The sequence below is a fragment of the Cheilinus undulatus genome, linkage group 17, assembly GCF_018320785.1.
Source record: "Cheilinus undulatus linkage group 17, ASM1832078v1, whole genome shotgun sequence".
Lineage (NCBI taxonomy): Eukaryota > Metazoa > Chordata > Actinopteri > Labriformes > Labridae > Cheilinus > Cheilinus undulatus.
This window is the reverse complement of record NC_054881.1, coordinates 12,838,510-12,865,451: the sequence shown is the minus strand read 5'-3', so window position 1 is coordinate 12,865,451 and position 26,942 is coordinate 12,838,510. Positions and strand designations below refer to the sequence as shown.

General features: G+C 38.2%; 1 protein-coding gene across 1 annotated transcript in view; it reads right to left on the bottom strand.

The window, feature by feature from the left end:
• The window catches only part of LOC121524927 (astrotactin-2-like), a 615,575-nt gene that overhangs the window by 173,215 nt on the left and 415,418 nt on the right, over positions 1-26,942 (bottom strand). Inside the window, exons 12-13 of the mRNA XM_041810517.1 lie at positions 19,418-19,584; positions 14,744-14,932 (exon numbers count right to left, since the gene is read on the bottom strand). Of these exons, the coding sequence (XP_041666451.1) occupies positions 14,744-14,932; positions 19,418-19,584 (356 nt within the window). The remainder of the gene's footprint in view (positions 1-14,743; positions 14,933-19,417; positions 19,585-26,942) is intronic.

Here is a 26,942-nt window from a genome sequence, read left to right as displayed (position 1 = left end):
CAATGATTCTGCATGCCTTATCTCCTCGGGCAGGTCGTTCCAAAGTTGAGGGGCTCTGATGGAGAAGGCCCCATCACCCTTAGATTTGAGTCTCAACTTTGGAACGACCAGGAGGTTCCCACCCAAGGACTGGGGCTGCGAGCTGGGACATAGGGGATTAAAAGTTCTATAATATATTCTGGAGCCAGACCCATCAGTGCCTTAAGAGTAACAAGTAAAATCTTAAAATCAATTCTAAAACTAATGGGTGGCCGGTGTAAAGATGCTAAAATCGGGGTGATGTGATGTCATCTGTTAAAACCGGTTAGAAGCCTAGCTGCTGCATTTTGAACAAGTTGAAGGTGAGAGATGGATTTTTGGCTGACAGGAGAGAGTTACAATAGTCCAGAAAAGAAAAAATGAGAGCCTGGATTACCTTTTCCATATCTGACTGGTGGAGAATTGGTTTCATTTTGGCAATTGTGCGTAAATGAAAAAAGCATGACTGTATAACTTTATTGATGTTTGTTGTGAAGGTGAGGTCTGAGTCAAATACTACTCCTAGATTTCAGGCTGTTTATTTAATATTTGATGACAATGGACCAAGGCTGTTTGTGATTGTATTGGGAGAGTTTTGAATATTGAAAAGAATGATTTCAGATTTGGAATTATTGAGTTGTAGGAAGTTTTGTGCCATCCAGCAAATGCTTGCATGCAGTTGTTAACCAGTTATTAGGTTTGGATTACTTTTTCACATATAGCCAGATTTGGAAGGCTTTTCCCCTTAATAACCAGCATGGAGGCTTAAAAACCAGCTTTGACTTGCCTTTTTGTTAATACGGAGGGATTTGTGATCTACTCTACTAGCAACAGGGTGGAGCTTTTTATCTGTGAGGTGTTATGCTGTCTATTCTTTATACAGCCTATGACTAAAACACATACAAATGACCAGACTTTTGTCTTGGTTTGTATGCCACATGGTGCAAATTACCAAATACACTCCATTAGTTTGCCATTGTACTGCATAAGTGAATGGGAGTGATTGAGTCTTTTTCTTTCCGGTGTAGTAGCACTGCTAAAAGCAGGCTGTCCGCAATTTTTCCCAGTCACTGAGGACATCACTGTAAAGTGAATGCCTTATATTTTACATTAAGGCTGCATGCATGTCACATCATGTTTTTTTCATGAAGTAAGAGCAAAAATGTAGTCTTTAGAGCTGATGGGTAGCCATTATCACCATACTACCACTCATCACACAGCCATATCTTACCTCTTTACCAAGCCACATGCTGTGGTGAGTGGCACTATGTTATTACTGTAAGTACAAGTGCACAAAGATAAAAAGGAACATGCATTTAGAATAAAAGGAAGAGTATGTTACAAAAAAGGATGCCTTTTTTGAGAAGCTAGTTTGCATTGAAGCTATAAGAGCTGTCAAAAGAGAGAGCCTGTTCTTAGCTTGCATTCACCCTCAGTTCACTAAAAGAACATTTTCTGAATGAAGATTATTATATATAATCTGAAGGGAGAGTTCATTTTTCACGTTTTTATATAACAATCACATCTTAATGGAATTCCTCTCAGCTGTAACGTTCATATTAACACATGTAACTTCATCACATACATTGATACCTCCTTGGTGTTAGACAATATCAGCATTGTGCTTAACCTTCCCCAGAAGCTGGGCAAAGTGAGAATAATTGGAGACAAAATTTATGCAAAACAGTTGTAAATTATATGTATTTGATATATCTTCCTATCCAACTTGTGCAGTTGGATGGGAAGTAGAGTTGTCATTTGCATCTCAATTTTGGGTTCATGGCTGCTATCAATAAAAAGTCCTGGCTGTATACAAGAAAACAGTGAAACACAACAAAAATGCTAGAAAAAAAAAGAACAGTTTCATTCTAAAAAAGTGGGTCTCAAAACATGGGCGGTATGTAAACATTTACTGGACAGTGCCTATTGAAGTATTAACCCCTTGGATGTTTTACCCTTTTACTGATGATATAAATCAATAAAGGTCAATATAATTTGGCTTTTTGACAAAACAAGGCAAAAAAATTCTCTTCGATGTGAAAGTGAAATCAGATTTCTACAAAGTAATGTCAAAAATATGTAATTTAAAATAAGTGACTTCATAAATATTCACCCCCTATAAAGTGACTGACCTAATTCAACATAGGTCCAGCCTCACAATCAAACTTTTTCACAATTTCTGGCTACCATTACACCATGAAGACAAAAGAACACTTCGACCAACTTAGAGGAAGGGTTATTGAAAATTATACCATGGTCTTTGTGAATACTCAATTCTGATTGGCTCTACAAGTTCCATTGGTGTCCATTAACTTCTGATTGATGAACATCTATGGAACTTCTCAAATAGTTCCAGTCAAAAAAATCTTCTCACTATTCCAATTTAATGCGCAGCAGCTGTTAGATGATAGGAGTAACCATAGCAACCTGAGGCGATCAAACTTTCTGAGCAGGGAGTACAGCGTTGCCACCGTCTCTTAACTGACATAAATATAAACACAGACTCCAGGTTTGAGACCTGTAAGGCAAGACGGTCTTATCTATTTTCGATGTACAACTTGTTCCCAGGCTCACCCTGACACTAAGAGGTGAGTGTCGCTGTGTGGCAGACAGTTCAGGCCTCCACGTTGCCCATTAATCCCTGATAACTGGACACCTCAATGGGCATTAACCCTTACATATACGTCAGGGGATGGACACAAAAAATTCCATATGGACTTGCTGTTTGCCTGTATAGTAGTTTGAATGAAAAGACACCTCAGTTAAAAAAAGAAAGTAACAGCCAACACACATGCGTTTATGAATGTCCCAGTGTCCATGCATTTATGGAAGTCTGCAGCCAGGCTCTCTTGGTAAAAACACATATGTTTGAATAGGTATGTATGAGACTTCTAGTGCTTATTTTGCCAGCCTTCAAGTGGACCTGCAGTTTTTTGCACTTACCTGTTTGCTTCTCATAACTGTTAATGAACAGCAGGTGTGATGATTATGAGTGCTGAACTACACGCCAGTAGAGGACCACTAACTAACTGAAGAGCTAACTTCTGTGCCCATGGGATTCTAATGAGGCTAAAGCACTTTTTATACTCCTCTACTACTGCATACACATAGTCTTTAAATGTATTAGCTTTGGTAATGTGTTTGGCCCTCTCTGCAATTTAAAAACAGCAGAAAAATAGTTGGCCAACTGTTTTTCTTTTACCTACCTTTGATGACTGGCACATATGTGGAATGCTGTCTAAAACTCATTAGCATTTTTGACTTGATTCCAATTGAATACCAAATTGAGAAGCCAAAGTTTCCCAACACAAAACAAGCTCCATCATGTGAACTTGCTTTATTACTCTTCTTCCTTGTTGGATTTTTTCTTTCTACTTCTTGTTCTCTGTTGTTTAAACACAGTCATGAAATCATTATGAGCATTACAGCCACCTGGATTGGGAAGTGTATCCTGCCATGTGTGATTGCCTTTCTTCTCCACTCAGATGTACTCATAATGTGAATGCATGCAGCAAATTACAGGGTCAGGAGGGATAACATAACAGGTCTGCTGGATACTATGATTACTCCTTTGTGCAGGTGAGAAAAGGCTGTTGGACTAATGTTTTTATGTTGCTTGTTCTTTCGTACGAAAGTCCTGGCCCTTCTTGTGAACCCAATATTTGACGAATGCTTCGACAGATTTTCTTCAAATTTTGCACAAATAATTACCCTGATGCAAGAATAAATCAGGTAAAGTTTGGAGGTCATAGGTTTAAAGGTCAAGGTCTTCAGGAGGTTTTGACACCTTATATAATGAGTCCTTACCTTTAACATCTGCACCACAAAAAAACACCCCAGTCAACTTTCACTCTCCGGCATCTGGACACCACCAGCCATTCAGTCTAGTTTTGAACTTTGATATGATACTGGTAAAATCAAAGATTATCTGGATACCATGGCAACAAAAGTACAAGTCCAAGGCACCCACTATTTGGTGGTTTCCTTATTTTCAAGGAACATTCCTACACACTGTCATAATCTGACAGGTTATACAAAACCACTAGCTATGCTTTGGTATCCATGTAAAATTTAGGCAGCAGTCAGGTGTTTAGCTGTGATTTTTCAGGTATTCCTTCCTCTCCTGCACACAATTTTATGCAACTGATATGTTTATTTAAAGCTTCAGCGCTCTTTGATAGTGTCGATCATTGGAATGACAGAGTGGGGCTGCCCACAGAACTGGCTAGTCCCCACAAAACCCAGAGGGCCCTCCCCTGCCCTTATGACAGGTCTCATTTATTGGATGTGCAGAATTACTACCGCCCTGGCTAACAGTCTTTTCATTTTGGACCTGTAAGTGTGCAAAACTATAACTATGTTTTGATGTTGGAATTATTTATTCATGCTACTTTTCAACCCTTTTTCAAAACTTTTCTGCACATTTTTACCTACACCAAGGAGGTTATGTGATTGGGTGGGTTTGTTCATTTGTTTATTAGCAACATAACTCAAAAAGTTATGGACGGATTTTCATGAAATTTTCAGGAAATGTCAGAAATGGCATAAGGAAGAACTGGTTTTATTTTTGGAGTGATCCGGATTACCGTCTGGATCCAGGAATTTTTTAAAGGATTCTGTACTATTGGGAGATAAGGCTAACGGCTGAGGTCTGCGCTGTTACCACTTTACACCAGGAGATGGCGGACATGAGTAACTTGTTTAAAGTTTTGGAGTTTATAGAGTTTGAAAGACACATGCCTGGTCGAGGAGACGAGTCAGAGCGTAACAGAGAGACAGTGAATTGTAGCGAGAATACTCACAATGCTGGGAGGACTAGAGGAATATTCACCCTTTGCCATGACTTCCAGTTGTCCAGTGAGACCATGGGTGCTACCGCCATGGCAGTCCACACATAGCAAAGCCAGTGCTTTGCCTCACCGTGTCTCCACCTCACCAGGGAGGGAATAATCGGCAAATTAGATTTTGGGACTGATCTGGATCACCATCTGGATCCAGGAATGTTTTTAAAGGATTCTTCACTATTGGGAGATAGGGCTAATGGTGGAGGTCTGCACTCTCTGAGTGCTTTTCTAGTTGCTATGTCTTTTGCAGTTTCTAACACATTTTCGCTGTTTTTTACCCTCGTTGCCACGTTTAACCAATTTTTGCCACTGTTTAACCACTTATAATCCATTTTGAATGTATTTTGCCCGTTATTATGACTCTTCTGCCGCTTTGCATCTATTTTTGCCAGTTTACAAAATTAAAATGATTTATTCGTGTTACTTTTTACCCCCTTTTTCGACAGTTTTCCACTAATGTTTGCTACTTAATTTTGCAATTCCTAACACATTTTGGCTGTTTTTCACCATCTTTGCCACTTTCAAACTATTTTTGCCAGTCAACCCCAAGTTTTTGCCACTGTTTTGCCACTTATAACCCATTTTTTGATGTTTTTTGCACTTTTTACCACTCTTCTGCCACTTTGCCACTTTACAGTCTTGAAATTATTTATTCAGGATACTTTTTAATCCTTTTCAACAATTTTCTGCCCATTTGAGTTACTTCTGTTAGAAATTTCTAACCTGTTTTCAGCTTTTTTTATTCCTTTGCCACTTTCAACTTTGCCACTGTTTTGCCACTAATAATCCATTTCCTAAAATCTATGTCATTGGTTTGCCACTTTACCTCATTTTTGACGTTTTCCGCCTTTTCTACTATTCTTTTGTCACTTTACAAATATTTCTGCCACTTGTTTTTGGCATTTATATCCAATTTTTCTGCTTTTTCGCCACTTCATTTTGCCAAGGTTGTACCAATTTACACCACTTTTGCCAATGTCTTTGCCTCTTTTCACAGTTATGTATTTTTCCATATAAGTTTTATCATTGTTTCTGTTTCATTATATGGATCCTGACATTGGTGCACATTACAGCCTAGTTTTGAAATCTAACATTACTTTCCAAATGGTTTAGTTTAGTGTGCCCATCCACATTATTAACTTTACCAGTGAAATGGTAATTTTGTTTGAAGTAAAGGGGTTTACATGTTTTTTCAAAATGCTATATTTTAACTGCTGCATGTTTATCAAAGCTTAACTTTACAATGGCCTGTGATTTTGATTACCTCAGTGTGCCCCCAGTTTGGCTGGGCCCTTGAAAGCTCTCCCTCATTGCAAAAGACACAGTATCAAAAATTTGACAGCCTTCATGGGTAGCATGACAGACAGGAAATCAGACGACAGTGGAGGTGAGCTGAATAGAAAATTAAAAAAGGTGCTGGGCTTGGGGATGAGGAAAGCATCTGCATATCAAAGACTCTGCACTTCACATCACATATAGCGTGTAGGTACGGAGTGTGTGGTGGAGTCTTATGGGACGAAGTCATTCAGGAGACAAAGCTATTGTTCTTTTGACTAAAGACTCAGTGGATTTGATAAGCAGAATGAGTGCTTTGGTGAGATGACATGCGGTAATACACATGTTTAATTAGAGGCACCGGGAGTCAAGTATAATACTCCTGTGTGCCTAGCTTGTCTTGTTAGACTTACAATGATGAATAGCTCAAGGAAAATTTGACTTTCAAAATGTTAGCTGGAATAAATTTGATCAAGCCTAACATACAAAGACAGAAACACATAGCCATGCATACGAAATGACTTCTTCTCTATAAACAATACCTTTCCTTGCAAATTTGGTGCCAAGTCCAATAATGAAGCCATTTTTTCTGCCTTACTTTTACTTTCTAGGCCATTCCATTATCTGCCAAACCTCCTGCATTAGGGTCGCATTTCATAAACGCTTTTTCTCGCTTGGTTTCTTTCTACAGCTAAGACACATGTGCTTTTTATCTGAAGAGGCACATCAGCCATGACGTGAATTTCACCCGTGTGTCTGCATGTAATCAGTGAAATGTGCCTCCAACTGCAGGGGAACATGATAAGAGGGGTTTCTGCAATTAGCATGTAAATGTGTGTAGCTTCCTGGAGCAGGTGTAAAAGGAAGAGGTGTAATAAAATCATATTTGAGGTGCAAAGAAAAGGAGACGCTTAAAAAAAAAGTGCTAGTGCATCATAAAAGCATGCTTTCTTAGAATAACCACACTAATGCAGAAAGCCATACAGACTAAGAGGGGATAGAGAGCAGTAAGCTGGGTGGCTATAAACTTAGTATTCAGTGAGGGGGAATAGTGCCCTTTTAATAAGATATTTATTGAGTGCACTTGACTGCAGTTACCTCGTGACTGTAGGGAGAATCCATTGTTACAGATCTTCAATAAAGATTTTTCGCCCTATTACCATTTTATGAGGAGTCCAACAGACAAACAAATAGATTTTATCAGACAGAGCTAAATTGTAGCCGCTCCATTTGCACTGTAAGAAAAGAGGAAGTGTGCCTTTGTGCTCTTTAAACAGGCTTTAACAAATCAGGAGGAATGTGTCATTTATAGGCACATTAAGTTGCTGGGTTTATGCAAGCTACCAAAGATTGTGCTTTATAGCAGGGGCTCTCAACCTTTTCGGCCCGCGACCCCCAAAATAAAGGTGTCAGAGACCAGGGACCCTCACTGAAGGTGGCTGAACACAGTCATGCACATTCAAGAATAGTCATGTGGAGACTAGGCCACGCATTGGGGGGGGAATGGCCCAGCCAAACTAGACCTGGAAAATCATGGTCCATTGTAAAGTTAAGCTGGGGTATTTTATAATTTACCTGAATCATAACCACTCTCATCACAGAAACAAATATATTTTTAATCCATTTGTGCAGTAAGTAGCCCTTTTAAAAATGTTGATCCTTTTGTTTAAAACAGATTTAAAATACATGAAAAAGAGCTAAAATGGGTTAGTAATGGCAAAAAGGCTGGGGAAGGTGGTGAAACTGGAGTTTAAAAGTAGCAGAAATGGGTTAGAAGTGCCAAAAAAAAAATTTTAAAGTGGCAAAAAAATAACCGAAAAATGGCAAAAATGGGTTAAAGTGGTAAAAACAGGCATATTAAGTGGTAAGTAGGATTAAAAATGGGGATGAAATAGCATTAAAGTAGCAAAAATTGGTGGAAATTTGGCAAAATGGGCTGACAATTTGATATAAACTGGCAAAAAGAGGTTAGCTGAGGCAGAAATAGGCAGAAATTGGTTAAACTGGCATATTAAATTGTGAAATGTGGCATATAAAGTGTTAAAGGAGGGTTAATAGTGATAACAATGGGTCAACAGAGCCAACAATAGGTAGAGTGGCAAGATTTGGTTAAGAAGTGGCAAAAAAGGCAGAAAAAAAGGTGTAAAGTGTTAAAGTTGGCAAAATTGGTGGGAAAAAAGTGATGACAATGGGTTGAAATCTGGCAAAATTGGTGTGAAGTGGTAATTTACAGTGTGAATTAAAAATATTCCTAGTTTCTTTAAGGCATCTACAGGCCTATATTAGTGTCTTGCAACCCCAAATGTTGAGAATCATTGTTTTAAAGGCGATCCCAAAAGGCAGCACTTTTTGACTGAATGGCGAATACAAGGGTTTGCCCTGAGGGGACTTGTCCACAAGACTGGGTTTCTTCAGCCAGACTGAGTGTCAAAACATTTGCAACTCGGCTGCTTTTAAAAGAGGACATAGAGGACTGACTCTGGCTGTAGTGAGGGCCTAAGCAGACATCCGTATGAGGCCTTCAACTTACACCTTTTTAAAAGTTATTTAAACAAAAAAATACAAAGTCAATTTTGTATCTTGCTCTAAAATATATGGCATAAGTCTTTCTGACTCATAAACGAGTCGTGAGCATATAGATAGATATTTGCATTTAGGTGGATAACAAAGTACTGCTACTACAGACCCTTGTGTCTTTTAGCAAAAGTAGTTTATCCCTGTATTTGCTGGGTTATTTTTTATCGTAACATTAACCCCATATTCCAAACATTCAACCAGCTCATCTTACTACAACCATGCCATAAAAAACCCTCACTATCCTCTCGTCATACACGCACCGGTTCACCCGTCCACCTTCTGTTTCTCCCTCACTGTGGGTCTGCTTTAGTAAATCCCTTAATTAGCTGTGTGTTCTATTAAATTACCTTAAAATGCAAGTCATAATTATTTATTTTCACCCATGGCCTGATTTTTAAACTGCTGATCTGCACAAAGAAGTTGGAATTTATAACACTCAGTATCATGCGGTTTCCTATGGTATCATACTAAACTGAGAAGTCAGCACAGAATTCCTTTGAAGCAGTTTATATAGGCAAGACAGTGGTCACAAGACGTGTTTTAACTCGTGGTCTTCTTCAGCGCTGTGAACAAAGAGTGGAAGAGCACCTTAAATATAGGAAGCATGCTAAGCAGTGCAGGTACAACCTTTAAAATAAAACTGAACCTGAAGTCTGCAGACACAAAATGAGCGCTGTCTAAATCAGCGAGTCATGCAGGCAGCGTGTAAACTCAGGAGATCTGGCACGCTGGACGCATGCCTGTAAAAATCACTGCATCAACTTCTCTTCTCTCGTAATTTTCACACCACGCATCATCATGTTACATTATAGTAATAGCGAAAAAAGGGCATTGTGCCACACAAATAGCTGTCCATGTGAAACACAGCACACCGTACAACACAAGACATGATATCCAAGCCTTCAGCATGGGCGTATATGGATACAAGACCAATTTAAGTTAATTGTTTGAATCGAATCACTCGAATAATTTGATAAACTGTTTCAGCCCTAATCTGTATCATATCATATTGTATCTGTTTGGTATTGTATCATATTTTATCATATCTTATCAAATTGTATTGTCTCTTTTACTATCATCTCATATTGTGTTGTTGATGTGTTGTTTCACATCATAATGTATTGCATCATTCTGGATTTTCTCATTTTAATCAATCAATATTTATTTGTATAGCACTTTTCATACAACACAATGTAGCACAAAGTGCTTTACACACTAAAGGAATACAAAAGAAAGAAAACCCAACTCTACCCCACCCCATCCCTGTCCCCTCAACCCCAACCCGCAATCCAAACACAATAATGGCAAGTTACAAAGTACTTAGAGTAGTCAGACGACTAGAAAAGACAAGTTCAAATCCATTTACCAAGTCCTTTTTATGTCATGAGCAGTGGATTTAGTAAAAGCAGGAGCATGCACACTGAGGAAACGCCATCTTAAAATTTAAAATGAGGAAACACTGGAGGTTAGGTTAAAATCTTAAAACAAAGTAACATAAAATTAAATTTAAGAAATAATAAATTACAATGAAATGAAAACAGAACAAAAAGATACTAAAATAAGAGTGAAAGCACTAAGCTCAATAATTTGTATACAATAAGTCTAATACACATAAAGAGTATGTGGTAGATTATGATAAGAGGATAAGAACTAAAAAACAATACTGACAATTAAATCTAGACAGAGATAAATGCTACAATACTCAAACAAAATTCAGTTAATGATATAAAGTTTAGTTAAAGGCCAGACTAAAAAGGTAGGTCTTGAGTTTGCTTTTAAAAACATTAACACTTTCAATGTCTCATATTGTAAGGTATAACTTTGTATTGTATAGGATAGTATCGTTTTGGTTGGTATCGTGTCATATTGTATCATTTTGCCTGTCTTGTCTTATCTCACGTGGTTTTCTCCTGTATCGTGTCTTTTCTTTCCCCCTCAGTGTAAAAAACTCTTCTGTATCGTTATAACTAAAGATGCAACAACAATCCAAATTAGGCGGTATCACATTGACAGAAGCGTCTCAATGTCCTCGTGGATATGTGACAGTTTTAAACACAAGGTCTTCAGGGCAAAATGTTTTTATAGTGGAGCAGCCCTTACTTACCCATCATAATTTGTACTACACTCACTGGCTTGATTTAACAGTGAAAATGGTGGACGCGAGAATATGCGAGGGAGAACTGAGTGACAAATTTTTGAGACTGTGGAGACTCCAGCAACTTTTAAATCTGATGTGTGGCTCTCATTGTGCATATTGTAATATCCAGGTGCAATTATTGTGTCGAAGTCTTCATTTGTTGTTTTGGGGTTTTTGGGACGATACATACCGTACTGTGGACTTACCCAGGTATTATCATACTGTCAGATTTTGATACTCTTACATCCCTAATTGTAATGTAAATGGACTTCAGTGGATCTGAGCTTTTATAGTGCTTGCCAAAGGACACATTGACATGTGATTGCAGGAGCTTGGGATCCAACACAACCTTCCTATTGCGGCACGACCAACTCTACCTACTGAGCCCCAGTTGCCCCATATCGTATCTTCTTATTCAGTATTATGTCATAACGTACTGTATTGTATCCTATTGCATCTTATTGTATCTTGTTCTGCCATGTTATACCGTGTCATAAAGTATATCTTCTTAACGCATCGTATCATTTTATAACATAGCACATTGTAAACTGTATTGTGCCGTGTTGTATCCTGTCATGTTGTTCTGCATTTTTTGGGTTGTGTAAAAAAGGCAAAACGTTCTCAAAACTTTCACATGTACAGGTACAAAATCAGCCAAGAGATTCAACAGGGGCTACTAGAATCAACACAAGCCAAAAGTTTCCTACAGGAGCTGTAATCCAATGATGTTGAAAAAGAAGTGCACAGAACATCAATAAATAACATGAAGAAAGGCCTTAAGAGCTTTTTTCTCCAAACTGTGCAATATACTTTTTCCTATAGAAATCCCAAGATCTTTCATTGCTTGTTTAGCGTGTCTCAGAGCTGCCAATATGTTTGTCTAGTTTTAACCTTGTCGTGTGTGTAACCCCACTGGAGCCAGGCTTGAGTGCAAATCTCTTCGTCGGCCCTAGTTTGATGTAACCCAGTGTGCTGGTCTGGAGTCTGGAGGCTGGAGGCCCACTGTGTTTCCCACTGCTCGAGGGCAAATGGATGAACTGACTGCTTCCCACTGTTTTTAAAACCTTCAGACTCAGCTTTGTTTTATCCGTCAAACTGTGCCATGCTTGGTGTATTAAAGGGAAGTCCCCGAGTGGGTTAGCTTTGGGAAAATGGGGGCTCTTAGTCTTTGTCTAAAACAAGCCTGTAGATGTCAGTCATTCTAAGAAATTCTCTTAAGATGGATTTGAAGCCTTTTTTTAAGCTTAGGGCTCTTTAGATGATCAAAGTGAGTAATCCCTCTCTAAATACTATCACTTTTTATTTCAGTCCAGCTTTAAGTATCCCACCTTAAGATGTGCAGTTCTTAAGTACAAATCCATCCAAAGACAAGGCAGAGAGGTACAATCACGTTACCTTTGAGATCCGCAGTTGACAGCTCTACAAAACTTTGAACTCTCCTTAATGCATGAAAATCACATTATACCAAGCAGCAACCTTCTGTGCAAAAAGATGAAGCCAGTGTGGGAGTGCCAAAAGTGGCAACTCTTTGAGTGTCCATTTGAGGCAGGCAGTAAAAGGAATCTCAATTAGCATCCATCCCATTTTTACACCTGAGATACACATACTTACAGCCTCATCAATCATGTCTGTACTGACATGATTGATGATTAGGGCCAGAACACCATCATGGTCGTGAGGACCCTATTGAAATTAAAGGGATTATATGTACATTTTTTCTGCCTCATTGCTGACTGTTTTGGGGGCCTTAACATATGTATAAAGTTGTCAAATTTCCCCAGAATTGTCCCAAAGCAGAAATAACCATCTAGTGGTGGAATTTTGCAAGTCCAACACACAGGGGCTCCACGGGGGCCCCAAAAGTAAGATAGGGGACTGGGTAAGACATACAGGCCTGAAAATCGGTACACATATGTATCAGGTCTAAACGGGAAAAAAAGTCTCTTGGGGCCATCCTCTAAAATGTAAAGGAAATGCACAACAAACAGCTAAAGGTCAAATTTTTGAGTTTTCATCGATGGGCACTTTTACAGATCAGATCTGGTTATGTCACACATAGCATAGCCCACTTACGCCGCAAGCACATGCCAAACCAAAACAACAATGGTGGATTACAGGGTTGTCTTTGTGCTGCAGAAGCTACTGAGCTTATTGTGGCTTTTACAGCAAAATCTGATGCTCCTTTACCGCCACCAAGAACAACATACACCAGATGTTCTGAAATCCACCACGGAGAACAACCAGAAGGGCAACCAGGAGAAAGTTTAGGGCAGTTTTCTGTAATCTTCTTCTCTCTTTTGGTGCTTTTCCGTGGCAGCGTTACAGTGCCACTTACAGGCTTGGAAAATGTACTACAGAGATTTCAGCCTTTTTCAGTGGTTCTGTGCTTACGCAAACATTTCCATACTTGCAAACCCCAAACAGTGAGACCAAAATCTGATCAGAAACCTTCTTACTTTGATGCAACAGTGCTAACCACTGCTCCACCGTGCAACCAAGAGGCTTAAGGCCCACTTCGGCTCCATTTGCTTGTTGCCAACCCACAGTTAGTTTGAGACTGCATTTGGTGGTAACCTTCAGAAGTCTGCTTTAGAAAACAATGGGCAATGTCACTGTGACTATGTTCGTATTATTTCCAATCTGTTTGGAACCATTAAGATATTTTTGTCCAGACTTCTTTTTTGGTAGATTTCCAATCACATGCCATGGACATCTTCAAGGACAAAGGCGAAACACACAGTTCAGCACTTATACTTTTAAAACGAAATATATTTGATTTCATGTCGACTTGGCCTCCTCCATCTCATGGATTTTATTTCAGAAAGAATAAAAAAGTATTAAGGTTCTTTATCATGCACTTTTCAGTGGATTACCCTCAATAAATGCTGACGGGTTTGTAGAATTATGTGAAACGACAGCTACTGAATCACAGAATTTTTCTGAGAGAAGTTTTCACAATAGACTCATTTCACAGAGCTCAAGAAAGACTTGCTGTAGTTCCTCTGAATAAAGAGTGGACTTTATGGTTAAAAAAGATATGGATCTGAAATGGTTTTATCAGCATTTGCTAAAATACATGAAAGGAAAAGCGTTAAGATGTTCTCTGTTTCCATGGAGGTGGCGATAGAAATTCACAACAACGCATTACAAAGGCTTGACCCTGAAGACACTCCAGACCACTCATGTGCATTTATCCAAGCACAGCCATTGTGACCCACAGGGCAGAGGAGATGAAAAGCTTTTTATGGTTACTTTGAAATCTGTGTAGTTGTATAGTTCAGAGACACAATCAAAGCTAGATATAGGTTGCATTTGTTCCTCCATGTGTGCTGCATTCGACCCTTTCAGTCATCTCTTTGTGATTACGGGAGCATCTCACCACAAACAGCATGCGACTTATCAGAGTGAGCCAGGTTTTCAGACGCCTGGCAGTTTAGGGAGAACTGCCATGGGATAAGACTCAATCCTTACCCAACCATCACTGCCTCTCTCTCTCTCTCTCGCCCTCATACACAAACACACATCTGTGCAAACACAGATGCAGCACCCCAACGGTGAACCCTGACTGCTGATTCTCAGAGACGCTCCGCTGAGATCTTTCTATCTCCTACAAGCCCAAAAACTGATAAAAGACGTCCGTTACTCCTGATGATGTGTCTTCAGAGATACTGGGAAGTGTAAACAGTTGTGATGTGAAACAAAAGACCTCAAGGGAGGCTTGTGAATGTAAAATACACCAGTAGATGCAGATAAGAGAACGTTTTTGAAGACAAAAGAAGACGGGAGGAATGCGAGATAACCAAGATCCTAAATACCATTATAGAAACTGTTACCTTGGTGATGAGTAGGTATGTCTGAAAGTGTACATGTGTAAATATTGTGCATTATTTACCTGAAGGTCATCTGGAATATCTGTCCCAAGTTGACTTGCTGGCTTTTGTTGTTATATCCATGCAGCATCTCACCAAACAGGGTATCATTGAAGTGAACATCCTGCCGTGGGCATTTTGGTCCCTCGCAGTTGTCTGACTGCAGGAGGCAGGAGCGGCCGTCCCCTGCCAGTTTGTACTCCTGCACACACCTGTAGATAAGACGGAAAGCTGTGACTACAAGGTACATGCTTTAATGTTCGTGAATTTACAAAAAAAATGGGATGACAGGAAGCATTTATCTTGCTGTTGTTGCAGAACTAGTATCAGTAGAGTCAGAGTCACATTTCACTTTAAGGATGGAGATAAATGCAAAACATACAGTTCTCCTAAAAAGTTTTAATATAAACAATGTCTATCTCTCCTTAGCTCTCCTTTTATCATTCAGTCAGACAGATGTCTTTCCATCAGTGATTTTTGTCTTGCTTGAGGTTTTCACCTATTAAACATGAGTTTTACTTGCAAATGTTGCCAAGTTTTGCTTACAGGTGGATACAAGTTTGGAGTCTTTAATAATTAAGAGTATAGTCAAGACTTGCTTTCTATAAAGTTTCCAGAGTTAACTTTTGTAAAGCGTTGGCGCCGTTTCACTAAAACATTGATTGGTTAATTGATCTACAAACAGAAAGCAACAAAGCCAATATCTCTGCCTTTCTTTTTTTGCATTCCTGCCATCTGCAGCTCATAAACCACAAATCTATGAGCATTATCCATCCAACTAAATGCAAACAGTGGCAGGAAGACTATATCCCGGCAGGAATTTGCGAGATTGGTGCTTTGTAATTAGGTTTTGAACAATCTGACTCTTATTCACGTAGCTCTTGCCAATTTTTATTTTCCTTTGACTTTAGTGAAACACTGCACTTTCATTGTCATCAGAGAGATTTTGGGCACAAGTGCTGTGTGGGAAACAGTATCCTATGGGGAGGCATTCAGCAGACTGTGCAATCAGTCACATATATCATATCTCCTCCATTTATCTGCACAATCCTCCCTTACAGCCGACTTTGATTATCTTCTGCTGTCGGCTGGCACTGAGTTTTGTGCTCACGCAGCTGATCGGGTCTCAGTGCCTCAGTGGGAAAAAGGACTGCAGTTGTTGGCAATACTGTCCTCAAATTGCAGCAAACCTGCAGACCTGGAAAGCAAATCCATTAACTTTTTTTGTGCACCATTATTTTGATAAACAACAGAACAATGCCTACTACACCATTTCCCTCTACACAGTATTGAAGTAAGCTATATATTCATCTTAACATGAGCTTATATATTTTCAATGCACTGATGAAGTCATGAAGTCCCCACTGATGGGATGAAAATTTCTTTGATTGACAAAACCTCCCGATTCACTCAGAAAAGATATAGTCGATTTCACTGATGATATTTGGAAAAGTTCAATTGCTGCTAATAGACTTTTGATCTTGGCCTATAATGTAATGGGGCCTAATGTTCTGGGGGAAATTAAGCCATCCACCACTGCGGAACCGCCACACCTCCGGGAATTAGGATATATTTCACCTGTCAGCCCGGAAACCCAAAAGTAGCCAACGTTTTGGTCTTTTTTACACCACAGTCATTAAATACGAATCATCACAAAGATGATGGATGTAAAGAGTGAGAGTGCGAGCAGATTATTCAGGGGGTAAATGGGAAAAGAAGCCTAATAAAACCGATCTCCCTCTGAATGAGTCAAACATGGTCAGGACCCATAATTCATACTGAAGTTTGGGCCTAGTTGCTTAAGATCTGGATGCTCTCTTTGGAGGGCAGCGAGACACTAGTTAGTCAGTCAACCTACCACATGAAAATGAATTAGCATCTGCAAACGTCTGCTGCTTTCACATCCAAAGGCTTTTTAAAAACAATTTAGAAAAGTTAAGGAGAAGTTGGAGGGTCCCTAGGTGTGAACCTAACATCTCTTCTTTGGGTGTTTTGTTGTTTTTACTCTCCTCTTTTTTGTTGGATATTTAATACCAGTTAGAAGACAATTAAAAGAGCTGCTGCCACCTAGACTGGTTGGTAAATACTACCATATGTGATTGCCTTTTTTGTTCTATTTAGACAGATTTGCTGTGTGAATATTTGCACCAAACTTCGACCCCCTAGCCGTGATGGTTAGGACAAAAACAAATACCATTACATTCCACTTTAGCATGGCTGCCATAAAGTCAGTGAACCCAGAACTAAGTCCTGTTATTACTGATACATGTATATCCACCAATAAAGATCAGGAGTCAGACCCCATATTACAGCCAGGGTCATGGCCCACACAAATAAAGGGCTGCCCCCCTGTGTAGGCCTGGGTATCATAATGGATTGATATGCTAACTGTTAATATGCTAATAAAACCTCTGTGTCCTTTCATTAAAAACAGGACAGCTTTTAATGCTTTCAAAAGACAGTCTATGTTGAGCTTTTCTTCTTCTTTCATGCAATGCAACTCGGCTAGTCAAACTTCTGTTTAGGGTTAAGGTAAGGTTAGGATAACGAAAGTTAAGAACCTGATCAAAAAACACTTAATACAGCAGAGTGAACAGTCTGCTAACAGGAAAAAAGCTTTTCCTCCATGAAAACACTCTAACGCAGTCAGCGTAGCTTACATAGCTCTGTTAGCTGCATAAGCTATGTAGGAAACGTGGCTACATAGCTTATGTAGCTAAAGCTAAGTGCACAAAGCAGCCATGTAAGAAACATACCTACATTATCTGGATAGCTAAGTTAGCTTTAGCTATGTTTGCTGGAGTTCATGTTGCTAAAGCTAGCTTAGCTATAGATAACAGAGCTACATAGCTGACCTAGCTAAAGCTATGCTCACAAAGCAGCTATGTAACTACGTTTCTACATTATCTATGTACATTAGTTAGCTTCAGCTACATTTGCTAGAGCTCATATCTAAAGCCAACTTAGCTACACTGGTTTATGTAGCAATGTGGATTGCGTAGCTAGCTTAGCTATGTTAGCTTTTTGTAAAAGTCAATTTACATTTTGATTTGCCTTTTTAACAAACTTGCACATTACAGGTTTTTTTAATCACTCGCTTTGTTGGAATTCATAAGTAGAAATGAAAAAATTCTCAAATGCAAAGCTATGTTAGCTTTAGCTGAAGCTATGGAAGCTAAAGCAAGCCACCGATTGTGTATCTACTTTTATAAAGTGTCTATACATAATTTAATCCCAGATAAGACCTTTTATTTACGTAATGGTGTTTGGCTTGTAATGTTTGCTATGTGGTTATTTCATGAATTTTACTGCCAGACATCCTTATGAATAAGAAAGGAAAAAAATCTAAAACTGGAAATGCAGTCTGTGAGAGCGGCCGTCAGAGATGTCCGGTCTGCTGGTCTCCTCTCAGAGGAACTTTCTTTCTTCAAAAATTGACAGACTGTTATATACTTATATGTTATATACTGTATATTCATTCTTCTTCAAAATACGGATGGTTTAAACCAGTGCATCTTGTCTGTTTCAGTACCATTGCAAAGATAAACGCAAAGATGAGCTCAGATTTAAAATGTTCACAGGACACTTTGAGCTTCATTACCCTTTATCTTTGAAAAGTTAGAAGAAAAAGAGGAGGAAGTAGCTGCTGACTGGTTTGATATTCCTTTTTCAAACACTATTTCGGTTCAAACCCTCTTTTATTGTATTTGAAACTAAAAGAGAATTTTTATTGTCATACATATTGTAATCATCTTGATATTATTAAGTTATATAACCCCCAACTTCAAAGAATATCTTATTTAAAGGTATTACTATTGCAGTAACATTATGACATTTGCTTTGCACACTTTCTGCGAGAATAACAATATGGAAAATTATATTTCTTTGGTAGAATTAGAAATTAAGGCCTGATTCTAATAATATATTATTCATATATAGGCCTGGTAGCTTCTTAAATAAAGGCCATGGTCTTCATTTGAGGTTTTTAGTGTGGTTTGCCTGTGTGACTTTCTGTCCACGCCATGCACTCTAGAGCAAAAAAGGCCTTCCATTAATCCATTGTATTGCCATTCAATAATGCTCAACCCAAACAGGAAGTCAGGTGCAAAATGCACAGATCATCTGATAATTTCAAAATAAGACACCAGGTATAGACTGCTATTCTTTTATCCCAGAACTACACTGACCGACCACTTTATTAGGTACACCTTGCCAGTACCTATTCCTACATCATGTCAAAACAGGAAGTAGGGGGACAGTTAATCAGCCTCTTACAGGCAAATTAAATGCTGTGTCTGTGTTGTTGTCATTATTCCCCACTTGTTATCTTGCTGTGCAGAGCTTCAGGAACGGATCCAATGGGTTCGTGATGCTGACAGAACGTGATGCTGCAAAATTGTGAGTGGAAAAATTTACATTTTCAAGCACCTTTGAATAGAAGGGGTATTAATTAAAGCGCTGCATTGTTTAATTTGTTATTGTGGGCAAATATCTTCCAGCATGAATGTATTTGAAGTAGTCATTGTGAAATCACTGCTTATTCCTTATTTACACATCTCATTTCCCTCATGTGGATTTTTGCCTGAGGAAGAATTTCTTGATAGAAATATCAATCATGGAGCCAATTTCATGAGCAAGCTTTATTTCCAGCCTGCAGACACCTTTCTTTTTTCCTCCCCACTGTAAGTTATTCTCACCCGCAAAACATGAGCACGTTGCTGGAACTGGGGTCATCTTCGAGGGGCACGAGCTGCTGGAGACACAGCTGTTCGCAGCCTCCATTGAAGCCATCGGTGCAGTCAATGCCCCTGGAGTAGTCATAGCAACCTGAGCCATCCTTCATTGGCCTCAGCCCCTCAGGACACTGCGAGAAAAAGAGAGAGAGACAGAGGAGGAGGTGGGAGAAAAAGAGGAGGGGTGCGGAGAGAGGGTGAAGAGGAAGGCATAAATTAGGGAGAGGGAAAGAAGAGAGTGAAGCGCAGAGGTCAGCGTGTGCATTTTAATCAGGATCAGGCAGCACTGAGGAGGCACAGATAGTGAGATCAGAGAGAGGAAGTGGGCAGTGGGAATTTGAGTGAGGAGAGAGAGATTCACTGAATTCAGAATGAAAGATGGCAATTATGTTACTTGATACGATGCAGGACATGTGGATGTCTTCAAGCAGGGAAAAAATTAAACTGCAACATTTTGTGTCTGACTACTAAAGATGAATGAAATTGTCAGTCACCACAGAGACTTTTATCATAGCTCCGCATGTGTTAAGCCCTAAACTGACAGGTTAAGCTGAGGAGGCGCGGATGTCTTCACCCCATGCTCGCCAAGGAGCGTAAGCAGTGACTAAGCTCCTGTGAGGAACTCATGTTTACGGTTGATTTTCGTGCCTCCTATAGAGGAATCAGTCTTTCCTCTTTTCAGATCTTGTCCTCAACATGTGTAAGAAGAGCTCTTTGGCTTTTACAAAAACATTAAGAATCTTGCCTTTACCAGCTCTTTAGAACATAGCTATCAATTTTATTTCATAACCAGCTAAAAAAAAAAAAAAAAAAAAAAAAACTATTTCTGTCTAAAGTGACAAAATATTTCTTTTATTCGTCATTTTGATCTTTTTTGTTGTGTGTTTTTTCCATTATTTTTTTGATTTACCGACATTTTTCGACATTTTTGACAATTCTTTTCCCATTTTAATGTAAATTGTTTTGAAAGTTTTTCATATTTTTGGCATTTTTGTTTTGTCATTTCCTTTCATCATTTTTTAAATAAGTTTTTTTCATTATTTTTTTCTGCATTTCTTTCATAGTTTTTCTGATTTTTTTCTGGATTTTCTTATAATTTTTTAATCAATTTATCATAATTTTTTCATTTTTTTGGGTCATTTTTTTATATCATCTTTCACTTTTTTCATTAGTTTAACCTTCATTTTTTCAATACTTTTTCATCATTTTTTGTCTTTTGTCCATTACTTTTTCATCAGTTTTTGTCTTTTTTTTCATTATTTTTTCATCATTTCCTTGGATAGTGTTTTTAAAACTTTTTATTTTTCATTGTTTTTTTCCCTGATTTTCTTGTCATTTTTCATAATTTTTTCAGCATTTTTTTCATTATTATTTGTAATGTTTTACATCATTTTTTCACTTTTTTCAAAAGTTTTATCATCATTTTTAATCCTTTTTCATTATTTTCACCTTTTTTCATTATTTCATTGACTTTAAACATTTTTTAAAGTCATTTTTTCTTTTATTTCTTTTTTTTTTCATTTTTTTTCATTGTTGTTCTGCATATTTCCCTGATTTTCTTGTCACTTTTTTGTCAATTTTTACATCATTTTTCTCATTCTTTTTTTGTCATTTTTTAAATAATTTTTTTTTTACCTTTTTTCATCAGTTTTTTCATCATTTTTTCATTACTTTTTCATCCTTTTTTTGTTTTATTTTTCATTATTTTTTTTCCAGCATTTTTTAAAGTCCCCTTTTCATCATTTCTTTGCCATTTTTTTTTTTTTTGTGTGATTACTGTTTTATTTTTTCTGTGGTTCTCAGGTGATGTAAACATACAACATTTTCAGGACATGGAGAATAAAATGCCCAGTGCTGGAGCGCCACATGGTGGTCAGTGGTCTGTTCACCTAGGCATTCTCGCCTGTTAAGTGACTGAAAGTCATGTCTCGACAGCAGTGAAAATACAGTGGTGGGTCAAGAAGGAGGGCTTGGTTGCAAGAAATCCCATTTCTTCAGTGGTGTATAGGTGCATGTTTTGTGATCAACTCTGGATTACAAAGCCAGTTAAGTGCATAAGGGTCAAATTAATGAATACAAATATGGCACAAGGCCACTACCACCTAACAATAGGCAAGGTCTCAATCAAGGCCGCCCACAAGGGGGGATAAATGGGAGACCTTTCTGGAGCCCAGCCAAATGGGGGGGCCCATGGAATATTATGGTCCATTGTAACGTTACATTGTGGTAACAAGGCAACAAAATCTTTTTAAATTTATTTAAGCTTGAGTATAAAACCTTCTATAAAATTTAAGCCTATTTGCTTAAAACGAAATTAAAAAAGTGGCAAAATGGGCTTAAAAGTGGCAAAATTGTAAAGTGGCAAAAAATGGTTTAACAGAGGTATAGAAAAAAACAGGCAGAAAGTTGCAAAATGGGTTTAAAGTGGCAAAAACAGACTTGGTTTTTGGTGAAAATTTGATAAAAAGTAACAAAAATGTGCATAACAACGAGTGAAATGTGGTTTAAACTAGCATAATGTGGATAAAAGTGGTAAAAGTGGATGAAAAGTGGCAAAAATGGGCCTAGCAACTAGTGACATGTGGGTAAAAATTGGCAAAAATTGGCAAAAATTAGCAAAAATGGGCAGATAGGGTTCAGAGATATGATCAAAAAGTAGCAAAAACAGGTCAAATTGGCATATAAAGTGGTGAAAAAGAGTTTGAGAAATTGCAGAAAAGGGTCTAATCTTTTAAGGTTACCTGAATGCATTCTATAAAATCATCTTTCAGCTCATTAAGTTCCCTAATTGACTTCGATTCTGTGATTGCAACACAGATTTCTGCATTGGAATAATATTTTGAACTAAAGAGATTTTCTACAAAGATTTGGAGCACGTTCAGCATTTATCTGAGCAGTTGAAGAAGAAAATTGTTGAGAGGAGGTTAAAGCTGCTGTTACAGGTGCATGTTACTCCCATCACAGGCAGGTATGTTTACATTCTACTTCGACATTTTAGTCTGATATGATGTACATAGCCACAGCACACACACTGAAGCTCTAAAATAAACAATCTGTAAGTCCATGCAGTGACAGGACCATGTATCAGCGAGCACCAGGACCAGGTGCCATGTATGGCTCACCTACTGGCCTTGCATAACTTAGCGTCTGCCTGAAGGGTCATACAGATGTAGTGACAGCAGCAGCGTCAGCACATGCAGAGGAGGAGACTCACTGTAACTCTGCTGCTCACTTTTCTGGCTTCTGATGGTGATTTAAGACAGACTTAAATGCATGCCCATCACAAAAATGAGAAAACAGGGGATTTTGGCCAAAATCCAAAAGCCCAGAGACAGCACCAGGCCACCTGAATTTTGCACATCCCTGCCATGTGACTATTGTGCATGCATAAGCGCCACTGCGAAAGAAACATTATATATGGTTCAGCCCTGGTTGAAATTTGGCCAAGGAAGGCAAAGGCAAAGAAAGGGTGAAAGTGACAAAAATGGGTCATAAGTGGCAAAAAAAAAATCAGAAAAATGTGGCAAAAATTGGTGAAAAGAAGCAAAAATGGGTAAAAAAAAAATGAAAAAAGGGTTCCAAATTGATGAAAAGTTGCAAATAATAGCAGAAAAAATTAGCAGAAAAGTGGTTAAAAAAAGAGGCACAAATAATAATTTCAACATCAGAACCTAATAATAGTTGGACACACGTTTAGCTCCAAAATTAAGTTAGCTGGAATGCTACTGATCCAACACACAGGCATTAATACCATCAATAAATCAGAACTAGGGAGGGCCCAATCATTGGGTTTGTCAGGGACCCATTTAAATCTGTGGGCAGGCCTGGTCACAGTGACCTTTGGCCTCCAAAATGTACTCACTGTATTCTGAAGTCTGTGTGCCAAATTTGACTAAAAATCAAAAACATTTCATTGTTAACCAAAAATTACGATCCCAACGAACGCTTTCAATTAGCACATACAGGCACAACATTGTTCAAGTGTCCAGTGGGTTTCATAAACAAACAAACAAACAAATTAAAAAGCAAAGTTAGTGATATTTCACCCATAACACTTGAGAAATATAAATCAATGACATCCACCTGAGTGCACGCTTCCTGCATGGGGGTCCAAAGGGGATTACTGACTGTAATTACAACAGAATGGCCAATTTACTGTACAGCATTTAACTTACGCTTCCTCTTAATGAATTATATTTCCTCCAGCAAAATAAATACCAATTAAGCATAAATGCAGCATCAGCAGATGTGTTTAAAACAAAGCTGGCCTCCATTAAAAATGTAATTTTACTAACCATTATTAACTGGTCTGCCTAATAGCCTACAGTTCAGGATTTGGATGCCGTTATTCGCGTTGTATGTAAACAAAAGACTGAACAAAGAGGGGGGTGATGAACTTTTCTGCTGCCTCAGCTTTTGTGTAAGTGGCAAGAAAAATGCTGATGGGAAACAAAGCTGACAAGTATTCTCATGTTAATTGTAAAGTGCCTGGTTCACTTGGTTTATTATTGAAAATATAATAAATCTTTAAGTATTCAATTAAGCAATCAAAATATGAATTAATGACTTCTGTAATTACTCTCTGTTTTGATGTGATTCTTCAGGAAGCCATACTTTTCTACTTTAAAACTTTTCCACATTTCTGTTGCTCTGAGAGTAAAATAGACCTTGATAAAGATATTCAACTGGGGTTTTAGGGTACAAATATTTTAAAAATGTTGCAGAGCCAGCAAACTTCACTGGTAAAAAATTAAACAAGGATCATTTATTGACTCTGACAAGGACAGCACTTTTTACTTAGTAATTCAACAAACTTACTCAGCAGGTTTTGGGTCTTTTTTTGTGAATTGGTACTAAAGTTAAACTCAGGGAGTTCTACTGTACTCTACTGTCAAACAGAGGGGAGGATTGTTACCCAGTCTGTTAAAACATTTAAAGATTTTAAAATCAAAAAGGTGCATTCAGGCACACCAGTTTGCAGTGAGTCATAATGCATTAACAGTGAAAAAGTATTGCCTGGCAGCAACCTATTTTCAGTACAAAACCAGTGGAATTAAATGTTTTAAGTGCTGCTACTAAGGCCACTCATGAAGAGGGGAAAACAGGGAGAGCTTTCTGGGGCCGAGCCAAATAAAGGGGCCCATGGAGGTGAGGAAAACCATGGTCCTTTGTAAAGTAAACCTGTGATTGTCATTTTTATATCTACCCTGAATAATACATTTGGGAACATGGGCTAAAAGTGGCAAAAAATAGCAGAAAAAAAGTGGTGAAGAGTGGTGAAAGAGTGGCAAAAATAGGTTCAAAAAAGTAAAAATGGGATGAAAGTGGCAAAATGGGTTGAGCAGAGGCAAAATAGGATAAAAAAAGAGTAGCAGAAACGGTAACAAAGTGGCAAAAGTTTGTTAACAGTATAGAAAAGTGGCAGCAATGGGTTACAAAGGCAAAAAAGGACAAAAGTGTTATAATGGGTTAAAAGCAGCAAAAATGGCAGGAAAAAGGTAGCAAAATTGGGTTCAAAGAAGCAAACTTGGGATTAAAGTGGCAAAGTTTGGCTGAGAAAGGCAAAAAAAGGATTAAAAAAAGGTTGCAGAGAATGGTGAAAAGCAGTTGAAAAGAGGCAAAAATTGGTTAATAGAGTCAAAAATGGGCAAAGAGTGCCAAAAATTGGTTGAGAAAGGCAAACAAGGATTAAAACAAGGTTGCAGAGAATGGTGAAAAGCAGTTGAAAGGAGGCAAATATGTGTTAAAGGTGCAAAAAAACCAGGCAAAAAGTGGCAAAAATGTGTACAAAGTAGCAACAATGGTTTACACAGGCAAATATAGCCAAAACATGGTCAAAGTGGGTATAAAGGAAACAAAAAAAAAAAAATGTCAGGAAAAATTGTGAAAACTGGTCAAAAGGTAGCAAAATTGGGTCCAGAAAAGCATGCATGGGATAACAAGTGCCAAACATTAGTTAAAAAGGCAAAACGGATTAAAAAAGTAGCAGAAAAAGGTGAAAAGCGGTTGAAAAGAGGCAACATAAAGTGGCAACAATGGGTTGCAAAGGCAAAAAAAGGACAAAAGTGGTTATAGTGGGTCAAAAGTGGAAAAAAATGGCAGGAAAAAATGGTGACAAGTGGTTAAAAAGGTAGCAAGAATGGGTTCAACGATGCAAACGTGGGATGAAAGCGGCAAAAATTGGTTGAGAAAGGCATAAAAGGTTAAAAAATGAGCAGAAAAAGGTTAAAAACGGTTAAGAAGTGGCAAAAAATGTATTAAATATGTAAAAAAAGGAAAAATGGTGAAAAGTGGGAAAAAAAAGAGGTCAAAACATGATAAGAGTTGCAAATATTGTTTGAAAAAGTGATAAGAAAGTGGTTAAAGAGTGGCATAACGGAATAAAAGAAGCAATCATGGAATCAAAGTGGCCAAAGACTGGTTAGGAAAGGCAAAATAGGGTAAAAAATTAGCAGGAAATTTATAAGTGGTGACAGTGGCTTAAAAGTGAAAAAATGGGCAAAAATGAGCAAAAAAGTGGTCCAAGTGGGTTAAAAGTGGCTCAAATGAGCAGTTTGAACATCAGAGACAAACAATAGCTTGACACACTTTTCAGCTCCATAATGAGGTTACTGAAACTAGAATGATAGCACCAGTTCTACTGATCTGACACAAATGAATTGATATCAATAAATCAGAGCTGAGGATGGTCTAGTCTCTAGGTTTTTCAGGGGCCCAGTCAGTCATGTGGGCAGGCCTGACTCCTCCACCTTGAAAGTTGGTGAAATTTTCCGATGAAACTCTGCCTCAGCTCTTCATATTGCATGACCTAACAAGTGAGGCATTAAGCAGCACTTATTTACTTTTCATCTCCACAGCAGAGAGGGATGCATTTACAGTAATTGATTCCATGAACAGTCATAATGGATAATTCTCATCCTTAAATATTTGATGACTCTTGCCAGCTGAGGGGAGACACCAGCAGTCTTTTAACTCTCTCAGACATCATCTGAATACTGAATATGTGAACTGACACATTACTGCCCCTCAGAACTGTGACAGCTGCTCTGATTTCTTCTGGGTATCAACTTAAGAACTCTACAGGGTCTATCATGACCCTGTAATAACCACTGTCCGTGGTTTCAGTGACCACTGCTCTAATTTATCAGTGTTTTTTCTGTGCTCTGTCTGTGTGGGTTAGATGGTGGGTGTTTAAGGCATGATGACTGATACACAAATAATATCTGTGGGTGTTAAACTACACTGACTATGAACCAAACCGAATTGACTGACCAATTTGTAGGCGTTGTTGTTTTCTTTGTTTGTTTTCTGCATGTTATTCATAATTTGTGTGAGAAAAAAATCAATAAAAAACATCACTATGGGGTTTTCAAGAGTTGAAAAAGCTTTAGAATGAGACATAGAGTATATCTGTATGCAGCATATAAAAAGAGATAGCCTTATGAACCCTCACTGGTTATAAATGCAGGCTCATATCATTAAATGCAAA